Source organism: Polistes fuscatus, unplaced genomic scaffold, assembly GCF_010416935.1.
Source record: "Polistes fuscatus isolate 324 unplaced genomic scaffold, CU_Pfus_HIC Scaffold77, whole genome shotgun sequence".
Taxonomy (NCBI): Eukaryota; Metazoa; Arthropoda; class Insecta; order Hymenoptera; family Vespidae; genus Polistes; species Polistes fuscatus.
In genome coordinates this window covers 1-13,919 of record NW_025113159.1, presented here as the reverse complement: position 1 = coordinate 13,919, position 13,919 = coordinate 1, and the positions used below count along the sequence as shown (strand labels likewise).

Genomic DNA, 13,919 nt, shown 5'->3' with positions numbered 1-13,919 from the left:
ATTATTGATCGATATGGAAAGATTAATCCATGATGATGTTATTAAGATGAAAAAATATATAATTTTAATAAAGAATAAAGTAAATTTTAACAATATTATCGACTAAACTATCATCTGAAAAGTGTATGCTTCGGAATATATTATAAATAATGAACAAAATCTGATAGATAAATGGATAAAAAGTAGATATTATGAAAGCCCATAAACTAAACTTTCGATTGATATATAAAACAAGTTTTGGGAACGTTTAGTATTATTTAAAATAAGGTTGATATTACGATGTCGGAATTGTCTGCGTATCTTTCTAATCGAGACGTTCGTGCGCCATATCGAGAGAGTCTCTCTTCATGGTCCGCGCTACGATACAAAATGAGGGTCATTCCTTGCGCGGCAGAGTTTGATACACCTAACTTAAAGGAATCACATCGATATATACATCGTACTTTGCCGAAAATTGCTGAAGAGGACTTAACGAGTTATAAACTATTATAACAGAAGGGAAAGAACATCCTACGATATCTTACAATGGAGGACTTAGTCAATACTTCTGGAGCAGCAGTTGAGAATTCAACTGAAACGACTACGGCAACACCGAAAAAAGTTGCTAAGCCTAAAGCCAAGACTCAAAGGCCAAAATCTACTCATCCACCGACATCTGAAATGGTGACTGCCGCCATTAAGGAATTAAAGGATCGTAAGGGTTCGTCGTTGCAAGCTATCAAGAAATTCGTTGTAGCTACGTACAAGGTTGATGGCGAAAAGGTAACACCATTTATCAAAAAATATCTAAAAAATGCAGTCTCGACTGGAGCCGTTGTTCAGACCAAAGGAAAGGGGAGTGCGTCTGGATCGTTCAAGTTGTCGACCATTAAGGCGAGCCCTGCCAAAGCTAAATCTCCACGAGTTATTAAGGAAAAGAAAGTAGCTGACAAATCTGTAGAAAAGAAGACTGCTGCAGCACGCAAATCGGCTGCTACTGCTGTTGCTAAGAAGACCAAAGCACCGGCTAAAAAAGCTGAAACTGTGAAGAAAGCAGCCGATCCGAAAAAATCGAAAATTGCAACATCAAGATCTGCTACTGCTGCTGCTGCTGCCGCTGCTGTTACCACCGAAAAGAAAGTTGCGAAGAAACCAGCTACACCTAAAGCTGTCTCAAAAGCTAAGAAAACTGCTAAGGCACCAGCTGCCAAAACTAGAACTCCTAAACCGAAGAAGACAACTGCCAAGGCTGTTGCCAAAAAATAATTTTTTCCACCAGAATCCTATAAATTGGCCCTTTTCAGGGCCACAACGTTTTTTATAAGTCATTGGAGTGAATATCGATTTACATGCATATCTTCTCTACCTACCTCTCTTTACCCCTTCTCTCTTTTTCCTCATTTTTTTATGCTGATATATTTCATATTTTAAAGAATTTAATGCTTAATAGTTTTTTAATTTATAGTTTGTAGTAATTGTGGTTGTATAAGTAAAATAATAATATTTAGTGTTATTTTCTACAACATCTGTAAATATGTAAATACAAATTTTTAATAAATTTTATTAAATAAAAGTATTCGTTTATTTAGTTTACTGTCCCCTTTGTTCATCTACTTATAGCAAACTAGTATTTAATGTGATATAGATAATAATTCATTCAGTACTAATTTAAGTAATTAAATAAGAAGCCCCAATAATAACTACAGAATTTTAATAAGAAAATATTTAAAACCAGTTGAATACTGTAAGCCAAAATCTATTTTGAAAAACAAAAATATTTGTAAACGTTTCAAGACTTATTTTTTTTTTTAGAACTAGTCTTTTTAATTGAATATTCATTTAACCTTTGAAGACTTAAGAATATAATCACTCTTTCAACTCCAAATATATATTAGATAAGAAAAAAATTAAATAGACAATCATATATTTTTCATTAATTTACAGAACAAGTCCATGAAAAAAAATACTTCATATAATTTTAAATAATTAAATTTAATCTGTAAATAATTGATTTACTGAAAGATACATTTGAGTATCACCTATTGGTGATTGGTCTTTTTATTACAAGACCAAGTTATTTTCATTCACAGTTTGATTGTAATATAATATAAAATACAATAAAAAATTTAAGAACTACCATTTTAAAGCAGATGATATGAATAGATGAAGACTCGTCATTAAACAAACATGAGAGTGATTCCTTTTTTTTTCTTAAATGATTTTTTATCGATATCTAATAATGAATTCGGCTACACTTGTGCTTGTTTGGTCCCAAGATTTTTATAGCCTTATTATTTTTCTTGTGTCGTATAATATACTTTACAATAATAAAAACCAAAAATAATAAAAGATCAGAAAAAAATATTTTCTCTGTTAAAGAATCGATAGATACTCGTTTCACAATTCGAATAAGTCACGTAGGTAATTTGACTTCGGACACTAATTTAACTTTATCATCGAAGCATGATTCAAATAATAGGGATGTTACAATACAATCGTTCGATTAAAATCTATTGCTTTTAACATGAAGCTAATAATATTTAACAGTAATCAATTGCTTCTAATAAGTTCGCAAAGATAAATATACTTTTATTACTTTTAGAAAAGATTTAATTGTTTACCCGTTTTATACTATCTAGAACGTTGACTTATCAATTGCTTGATTTACTAACTAACAAATGCAGAGTATAATTTTTTCTGACTGATTGACTTTTTTTATTATCTTTTGTTACCTGCAATTCTTCTTTAAATATATTTAGTTTTTCATATAAGAAATATTTATTAAGTACATTGGGTTTAATTGTTGCACAAAATATTATTGTCTATGAATTGGAATAATTTAACATTTAACAAGGTTTCTATTATATAATGAAACAATATCTAATTGACAAAAAATACGAAGGATTTAACGGAAATTATTCTTATATGGAAAGCTGATGGATATTTCCACTAATTGCCGATAATGCAAACTGTTAAAGAGTGATATCGAAAGGATTGCAATTATATATTTATTTTTTGTAAAGAAAACCAATAGTATAATACAATTCAGTTTTTATCTAAAGATTTTAATTTTATAATATTGAATCATATGTGAGACCGCAAAGTTATTTCTTTTTCTCCCACACTCACTCTGTCCATATTTGACTATGTATTTCTCCATCAATACAGAATAAGTAACAGAATAAGTGGAAAATATTATACGAATAGCTTTAAAACAGAAATACAAATTCCTGTAAATATGTCTTATTTGACCTTGTTTCGGAGTTACATCGAATTACGTGGTGTTTCTATCGCAATGATTATTACAAAAAGCGGAAATAGGACGTTAAACTGGATGTCGAACAACCTATATAGTTAACGCATGATGAAGCACCGCTGGGTCTTGCTACCTGACCTGTTCGTTCCTCCGATTTGAATCTGTTGGATTCTCACTCGTGAGGCTATTTAAAAAACATTCTCTATAAAAAAAAAACCTATAAACAATGCAGAAATACTTCGTGAAAGGAATTATCAAAAACTTCCAGTATATCCGAGCAATTGTTCGAAAATATGGAGAGAGAGTAAGGCAATCGCCCGTAAAACGACTGCAAGCTTGTGCATAGGTACAAGGAAGCTATTTTGAACACCTCTTGTGAATGTAAGTGCATTCAGTTAATCCAAACTCCGATTCGATATAATTTCTAAACATGGTCAAATAGGATATATGCTCATATAAACTTTTTGTTCTGATTTTGATGTGTTGAAGTTATCTCATAGTATTCCGCGTTTATGCTACTACATCCTGTATATTGATCGGTCTATCTGTATGTGTATATGTATGTTTTACATATTTCCACTCACTATACCTATACACTCTCTCACACTCATGCTATCTACGAAATTGTTTACACAATACATTCAAGCCATCACACAAGTGTAACATATTTTTAATATTTATTATTTAAGAATTGATTTCTTACATATCTGAAAGACTTTCACTTCTTCTATCAACAAACTCCGTTAAAATGCTTAAAAGCTTTACGGCGTTCAGATCTAACGTCCGACAATACAAATAATCCAAAAAATCCTCAAATCAATCAGCCTTACTCATGTCAGTGAAAAAAATCCTGTGGCATTTGAAAATGCATTTGCTACGCGAAAGAGTACATGCACTAGAAAGTAAGAATTGGAATAGTTCAGAAGGAATGATTCCAAAATAGAAATGGACAGATGTATATATTCTTTTGGTTGAATCATACACTAAATTAGTAAGTAAATATTTACACTTATAATTTTTCTGTCGAATCGTGTACTTTAGTTTTAGTTGATAAATCTGCAGTTAGTATCCAGTTTAACCAGTACTGATTATTAGGTTCGAATTTCTCAATCTTAACACATCGTTGACCGGCAATTTTACTAAAAATTTATCTCATGTCACTGGCTATTATTTCGTTATTGGATGTGGAAGTAAAACAATAAAAGTAAACTTTAATAAATTTTATTTATTATTCAACTTTTAATATTTCCTTTTCGTATGATAAGCAGTATAACAATCACCTACGTGTAATGGTACACAACAGCTTTTACAAATATATCTTGTTTGCTTCGTTTTCACTTTGAAGAGCATTCTCTGCATGCTCTACTCGGATTTGCTTTTCTGGTAGTGACTTTGTTTCTAAGACGTGGTCTCTTACTTGTCCGGAAAACCTGAAAGGTGTGTTTTTATAAGGCGCTGTTTTAGAAATTCGAGAAGTGTCAGAGTTGCGTCAGGGTTGCTACATTCTTTGAAATCCACATTAACTGTTAAATTTTAATTAATTCTCTATCTACTTCCAGTAGAAATTTTGTGTATCTTGTTTTATTTTCTGGCAAATAGGTACAGTACAGTTTATAAGCATTGAACAAGGTGCAGTTTATCAGAAAAAATGCTAACTTTTTTTACCCCTTTACAGTTTTTCGTAAGATACTGCTGTTCGCCAAGTACTGATCTGCACGATCTACCCCTTTCATATGTTTGTTGTATTGCAATATGCAAGTAGGTTTGATTGTGTCGCCTTTGCAATTTTTTTTCGATTTCCACTTTGTATGTGATGTAGACTTTTGTTTCACGTAGAATAATTTTAATATAGAACATGATTAAATATATATATCAATATCCTCGAAAAGGTTATGATTTTACAGAATATCCTCTAACTATCAAGGTACTATTCGTATAATTAATGCTTCAACTACACGAGATTGAAAGAATTGTTAATAAATAAATTGTAGCTTAAAATTTTTTTTAAATCGTTGTAAAATTTTATTTCAAATTTTATTCTTGACGTATGAATAATTTGAAGGTAGACGTTTTGATTTATTTTGGTATATCAAACGCGTATGCGGTAATGTAGATATATACATAGCACATATGACGTTGATACGGAAACGCGAACTAGTTTCAAGTCAAGCTAACGTGGCTGAACCTGTCAAGGGAATATCAAAACATACAGAAAGAGAAGGAATCAGTTTTGCATTAATATACATATCATCAATGCTTCAGAATTGTATTCTGTGAAGACGTTGAAATTCGTATAACAATCGTGTAAATTACCAAGTGGTTATAGTTACCTTATTAGAAGTAATGATCGGTTACTTATAAATTATATTGTTTGTTCATTTTAAATTGAATAACAACAATAAAATATTTTTAAATTTGCGGATGTTTCACTGAATGTAGTACTATTAAGATAGATATAAGTTTCAGATGTTCAATCAATCGACATTATGGTAAAATGAAATCTTTTTTTTTTTATTTATAATGTTAGTATGAGATATCTCACACTTGTTTTTATTATTGGTGTTACTGGATTGAACTTGGAAAAAATTGTTTGTCCATATTTTCAGGTCTTTGTTAAGAAGAACTTTATAGATCTATGCAGTTATGTTTTGTAAAATAATATAAGATAGCATAATATAAGATATAAGAAATAAAAATATATGATAAAAATTAACTTCATTTTATAAACGTTAAAGGAGCATTCTTCATCATGCAGCATATCTATGAAGCAATTGATTCAAGAAGTTCTTTGATTATTGCAAATCATCAATCATGCTTGTATTACTATTCTCTTTATTAGTCATTTATACAACCGATTTGGACATTACATGAATAAATATAGTTTAGGAGAAATTAGGTTTTTTATTGCTTTTTTTTTCTCGTATTAATACTGGAAAGACTGCAACTTAGTATATACCTATATTGCCCAAAAACAGTCAAAATGACTGCATCGTGAAAGAATTAGTAATGCGTAAAGAAATTTGTTTAAAATGAATTTTTATTATTTTATATTATTTACAATTATATAATAAGTTATTAATATAATACCAACAAAAAAATTTACATCACTAGGAAAAAAAATAATTGATTCATTATTATTTGTACATTTTATGCAAATGGGTTCCCTATATACCAAGCCGCCGCTATCTCCATTCCGTCTTAATAAGTCAATAAGTCTTATTGAACAACTGCAACTTATCAAATATGTACGCCTAAATCGACAATTTATCATGTACTGTTATTTAGATACGAAGCCTAACTGGTCATATAAGAAATTTACTCAATTCAATAATAAGAGTCATTTGATTCTATAAAATTTCCCATGCAGCAAAAATGATTGCTTTTGGGCAATATAGGTATAACATATATATACAGGAAATGAAGGGAGGGGAGGTAACTACACAATTGTTAATAAACGCATTTATATGTTTTACAAAAAGTCACAATATTCTAAGAAATTGTGTCCTTATATACATAACTATTTTTATAATTGGAATTAAAAAGTAGTCAAAATGATTCCTTTGGGCAATCTAGTGTTAAATTGTTTACCGAATAAAATTTAAGATTAAAGTAAGCTACTTTCTATTTTTTTTATAGTTTTGAATTATAATATAAAATATAAAGTGATCGGATTTTCAGGGATCTGCAATATTTTACAACATAGAGTTATATTTAGTTTCTACTTTTTCTTTTCCTATACATGTTATAATACAATAAATCTAACAATCTCAACAATTTAAAAAAAACTGGTGTATGTATTTATGTACGCACGTAAGAAGTTATACTTCTTCGGCGTACCAAAACGAATGTAACCTCAATAACCTCAAAATAACTTTAAAAATATAACTTCAAAAAAGTTATTGTTGGTGTCGTCGTCGTCGTCGTTAATTTTCTTTTTACATAGAATACAGTTGATAAAGAAACCTGTTTCCCCCTCCTTGCTTGATGATCGATAATATTCGCTAATGTAAGCCGATTATTTTTTTCTTTTATTACTATATTTTTATTAATTTATTTATTTATTAAATTTTATAAATATATATTTATATATAGCGTGACCAGATAAAAAGGGGTAGGATTGAAAGTATGAGAAGATAAGCTACCAATTATTATTAATTATTTATTTAACAAAAAAAAGAAAAAAAACATATTTTAAATCGATCGATCTATTATATATATATAAAAGAATAAAAAAAATATTAAAATCAGTCCACACTTAATATAAGGGAGATATATCGAATTACTTAATGCGTCAACGGCCATGACTCGGTGATAGAACTACTTCCCGCTCGATCATTTAAGTCAAGCAGCACTAAGTACGATGCTGTCATCTTTATTACCGACAAACTTCGTGGTGTCGATTTTTACCATGTCGCTCGTAAAAATTTCACTCTCATCACATTTTCCCAATCGCGCCAAAAGAAGTATAACTTCAAAACTATTTTTCGAATCATTTTCAAAGAAAAATTTAATTTTTCTTATTCGTCAAAAGTATTTACATTTATTAACTATTGAGCACTATAATGCTTCGTTATTGATCACAGATTTTTTTTTTAAATCACAGATAATTCGTTACATAACTGATAAAAGTAAAAAAGAAATAATCTAAATAGTGTTGTTTGTAGCTTATATTGTTTACTCGTTGATATATCGTGGAAGGTCCACATAAGCGCTAAACCTATTACTGCTGGTCGAATTAACAATTTTTAAGCTTTTGGGTATAATTTCTCACATACAATCTCATTACATGGCTATTTATTTTTACGGAATTTTTAAAAATATGCATACAATAAATGTTTCATTACTTACTTTTTCTCTCCTGTTTTTTTTTTTTTTTTTTTTTTTTTTTGTAGCCTCTCCTATTTACTACGACCGATCAATCTGACCAATCAGAAAAATTATGAAGACATTTATTCTTTTGAATTTATTCACTCAATACAAAAAATGAAGGACAAACTGAAAGCGAAATGAATCTTTTTATTACATTGTCTGAAAGTGTCCATTATTACAAAAGTGTAAACTGACTGTAAAGTAAGGCAGGTGTTACAGAACAAATTTAATTATAGGAAAGAGAATAATCATAGTACAAAATTTCAAAAGTGTTTCTCCGTTGCATATTAAGTTGTAAGTACTAATTTGAAGGAAAGAAAAGTAAGCCAACCATACTTCGATCTAAATTTTGTATTCTGTATATAGTGCATTATTTTTTAGTAGATATTTGAGCCGTTTATTTTGAAAGTAGCCTAAGTTCATTTTTATATATTTTTGTTGTTGATCATAATAACATCTACAACTGGAAGTCAACTGTCATGAAAAACATTTCGCGGAAAAAAAATAGTCTTAGGTTATTATCAAAATAAACGGCTCATTTATTCGAAAAATGTCATTACATTCTAAAAATAAGACATCAATAAAAGAAATAAAAAGCATATAGGGGTAGTATTCGTATTTCAAAAAACAATAAATTTTGGAAACTGAAGATAATATAGATAAAATAATGACATTTGACACATCCGATGAGCTAGAATTTTCTGACTATATGATGACGAGGAAAATAATTTAATTGAAATAACAGAAAACAATAGATCTTTGTCATCAATTTTTTACTTCTTATATTTGCAATTGGTAGTTGAGCCAACCGTGAACGCGTTAATTTATTACTACAGTATTGTATTACATTTTATTACCTACGTTTTATTTATATAATGTATTAAATAATATTAATAATTTAATGCGTATTACATTAGCTTCCAATCATTATCTACGATTTGTCGATAATATAAATTTTTTCTAAAAATCAATTTTAACACAATCCTAGTAGAATAGCTATATAAAGTTTCGCAAGGTTTAATTTCCATTGACATAAATTTCCAATTTAATAAAGAATTAACTATTATCTACGTTTAACTGCAAAAAATATTCTTTCTGTCCGAAAAAACGGTATATATTCTTAAAAACATTTAGGATTACTGGATTTGTAAAAAATGAAGTATTTAAGTAACCTTACTTTGTATTTAGTAATTATTATAAAGCATCACATGATAATAGGCAGACTTTTTTTTATAGAAAAACATTGTTTATTTTAAATAATGTAATATCCGCTATTTTTAGAAAATGTGAGAGATTTTGTTAAAAGTAGTATTAAATTGTATAAAAGGAATACTAAATCGAGGCACTGAACTAATACGGAATTTACAAGTTTATTGCAAAAGTTGTTATAATTGAAGAAAGGCTAGAAGTTAAAACACACTGCTATTAAAATATTTAAGCTGATTTTAAAACAAATTGTTTAATTGCGGCTAGAATTTAACACTTGACTTAAAAACAATATAGTAAAGGTAAAGTCTTTAACGATGTTTCAAAAGAAAAAAGATATACCGGAGCAAACGTAAGGATTATTTAGAAAATTTGGCTAAAATTACAAATGTCCCTTTGAATCGTCGATTATCTATTAGTCTGTTTTCGAGCTATTTACGTTCAGAAATTTACATAAATATTTCTGGTTGATCAGCAAGGTTGTTAAAGCAGGAAGACCTGTTTCGACTTCGACTTTTTTCCGAACATTGGTTAAACTTTTTAAAGCGTTTAAAGTAAACAGATGACTTACGGCTAGCGAGTGCTGTGATGGTTCGATCTTCTAATAATGCCATGAAATCTACCGAATATCAATTAAAATTATCGCTGACGGCTATAAATATATCCTAAAAAAAGATTATGCATGTTAAACATACACAAAACTGCAGATTTCAAAAATCCGAGCACAAGTTCGGTTTTGTGGATAACAAAATTACGAAGAAAATAGTAGCTAAAACAAGTATTGACGATCGAAATAATAACTGGAAAGAAGTTACAAGCAAATAACATGCGTAAAATAACTCCGTATGCAAACAATTCTGAGATGCAACACTGGCTTGAAGAAATATCACTATCAAATTCGTCTAACTCATAGAAGAAGAGATAGAGATGAACGTATGTAAAGAAGCTACACCTCATTTTATTAAATCACAACCAATTTACTTTCTAGCTCAATCAGTAGAACCCCGTATAGAGTTTTTAATTATACAAAACAGGGACAGAAAACTATATTTAAAAACAAATAAAACTGCATCAAGTTAAAAATACAAACTAATACTCTGAAATATTTCTTAAAGTAAAACAAGTTCTAATGTCAAAAAACGCAGTCGTCACATATATCAGCGGAAGACGGAAGAAAGCTACAAAACAGTCATCAGAGGCTTACATCCAAAAAAAGCCAATACAACCGTCAAAAGGATTTTAAGCTGGGACATGAGATAAGAGAAGTAAATTGTATGACGAAATTTGATAAAAACAAGTATTGCCGTTGTTTATGGGAAAATTCTCGCCTGGAAGCAATAACAAGTATATTTTTAGTATAAACAAAATGCTAAATACTATAATAAGCGTAGGACCACAACGACAAAAAAAGATATGCAGCAGTGTATAAGATTTCAGCAATACGACATACAAAAATTATTGCAATAGAACACCTACGTGCGTAAGATGTGCACAAAATCACCTGTCAACTAACTGCCCCATTTTAAGAAAGATAGATTCAATAAAGTGCTACAATTGCAAAGAAACATCTACTAATTAGTTACAAAGGTTGTGAGATAAGAAAGTAGCTTCAAAAAACTCATCTTAATTTCTCCAAGCAGAGTACATCCGCAGCAAAATATACAACACAGAAGAGGTAACTTACTTAAAAGATGATACGTAGGTACTCTAATCTAAACACAATGTGGGGAAAAAATAAATTTTACTGACTCAAATAGTTATGCACAGATGACTTCCACAATGCAATTAATAAACGAAGGGGTAACAAATGACGCTACAGAAATCAAGAAACTCTTCAAACAATCAATTAGAATACAGGATACTAACAAAAATAATAATAAAATTAAACGAAATAGTAAAATAACAAACAAAAACTAAGCTACAATTGCTCACAAACGTGATAACTAAGAAATAAAAATGGAGATATCCTGAAAATATCATTTTAATATCTTCTTCAAGGGTAAACCCCTATCCTAATAGATAATATGTTTCAATCGTTCTAGATCAAGGATTCTTCACTTCTATGCAATTTTAAAACTTACTGCTTTGTCCAATACGATTAAATGCGTATAATGAATTTAAACAAATAGAAAAAAAATTGAAAACGTTTTTGTAATACTACAATCATCTAATGAATTAATTAATTTAAATAAAAGAGCAAATTCCTATAAGATTCTTCGTATTATTAAGGCAAATGTTGTCATGAGGAATGATTAGCAGCGAATTTAGTATGCTTCTAATAAGCCTTAGAAAGATCAAGTTCCATTTTAATAATTACTTCTCGTATTTTGAATTTTGTAAATTTATATCATCAATGACTAAAATTTCAAAAATATATGTATATATGTCCACTATATTGAATTATTTTATATTTTGATTTTTAATTGTAACTAGTAACCTCAAAACATTATAATATTATACCAGATTTCAATGAAATTTGATCTTTTTTAAACATATGTATTTACCGCAATAGATTAATTCTTTTCTTTTTGTGTTATCTTCAATTTTAATTTATAATCATCGGTCTCAATAATCTTAGTATACCAAATTTGAGCCTTAGCAGCAAGAATTTTTTTGGTCTTTTCTTAAGTGACTTCTTAGGTTAAACATATCTTGCCTACAACGAGTTAAAAATTGAAAGAAAACAAAAATTTATGTTCATAAATTAAAAGAAAAATTATTTCGATATAGTTCCTTCTGTTTATGAAGTTTTACTTTTACAAATTGAGTTTTAGTAAGTTCTGTTAAAAAGACAGATTCTCTTAAGAAACCATTTAATATGTATTTACAGATACTATTTCATAAAAAGTATTACGATAAAAGTTAAATTCAATTTATTACCATAAATCTCAATAAAGAGACTTCTAAAAGAAATAGCATAAAAATTGTTAAAGAGATGACAAAGTCCAAATAATTCTTAAGATTGATATCCTGTTCCAGAAATGAATTTTCTTATAAAACTTCAAATTCGAGCTGTACAACAACATAATAATGTTCAAACGTTGAATGTCATAGCCACCACCGGCAACCGATACTAATTGTAAGTTAGCTTAAAGCGCTACAGGGGTCACATCGATGACCGGTGAAACCATGATCAGGAACATATTTAAAGTAACCTACCCTCGGTAAAAACAATAAAACACTCTCGGAAATAGCAATAAAAGCTATAACAGGACGAAGCCCTAATAAAAAAAGAGGAAAAAAAGAAAATAATTAAATAAATTTCCATATATTTAAACTTTTTAATATTATTATCATTACTGCAGTTTTGCGAGGAAATTAATGCCATATAAAACATATAAATATAGAGTTTTATTTATAATAATTATACATATATGTACTTAAATATTATGCACGTTATGGCAATGTGCCGTTGAAATATTTCAAATAAAAGAAAGGTGAACCAGTACAATATCGAATTCTTTAATATGGGTTTTTGTGTTTATCCTACTTAGATTTTTTGTTTTTTTTTTGCAAGATTGTATAAAATCGTCGTGTTGTCTTAGTTTGTCCTAGCATTTTTGTAATAAAGTAGTTTTTTTTAAATAATTTTACACGCGATAAAACGCCTATCTTCAATTTACTATCTCGGGGTTTTATTAATCGGGTCAACACAAATAAATGCATTTCAGCGCTTTAGGGGTCCAAGTAAGATAAATGCATTGCATATAGCTATATTGAACTTATATGTTCAAAATAACATTTTAATATGTAATACTTAATAATACCAAATTCGTGTTAACGTCACGACAAGTTATAAAATCACTGTGACATTGAACGTGTTAATGCAAACATAAATATAATTTTTATTATTGCTAAAGTTAAGGAATTATATATATTTTCAGTTTTGATAAAAATTCGGTTAAAGAATTGTTACAATTAAAAGAAATTAGGTAATTTGAGTAAATTATTGAAATTTCAAATTAACTACTTAGGTATGAAGAGATAACTACTAGATTCAATTCCCTTACGTATACGGTAGTGTTTTTTAAGAGTAATTATTGACTGATTGTGAGACAGCATTCATTTTTGATTTCTATCATTTAAATTTATTCCCACTGGGTCGGAAGATGGTTCCACCGATCGTATTGATTTTGAAAATAGCATCGTCTTATAATCACTTCCTTAACTGTTTGAAAGTTTACATCTCTTAACTTCGTTCGACCTGATTGCTGTATTATTGCCTGCGTATTATTTATCGGAAGTTGAATTGCACCGATTCTTAAATCAAATCTAGCTCTGGAAAAGTAAAAAATCTCACCATTTCGCAAATTTATTCTTTTATATTTTTTAAGAATATCTTCCTCTTTAAAATGTAACTCACAAACTAAATTCTTTTGAAGAAGTTGTGATAATGCCGAAACTCATTTTGCAGCGCTATAGGACATTAAATTTATAGGAAAGAATAATTTACATAATTAATTTGTTTGTTTCAAAAAATGTGAAGAGAAACGATCAACAATATTTTTAAATATTAATAACATTAAAGACATATATAGTGATAAAACAATATTAATTAGTCAAGTAAATTAACCGTTTAAATAAGAAAGTTATTTCTTGTTTTATAAAA

General features: G+C 28.8%; 1 protein-coding gene across 1 annotated transcript; it reads left to right on the top strand.

Moving 5' to 3' along the window:
* Positions 1–398: 398 nt before the first annotated feature.
* LOC122524546 (histone H1-like) lies at positions 399–1,385 on the top strand. Its single transcript, XM_043646859.1, has one exon. It carries the CDS (start codon positions 526–528, stop codon positions 1,243–1,245), a length of 720 nt encoding a protein of 239 aa, XP_043502794.1. The 5' UTR covers positions 399–525; the 3' UTR covers positions 1,246–1,385.
* The last annotated feature ends 12,534 nt before the right edge of the window (positions 1,386–13,919 follow it).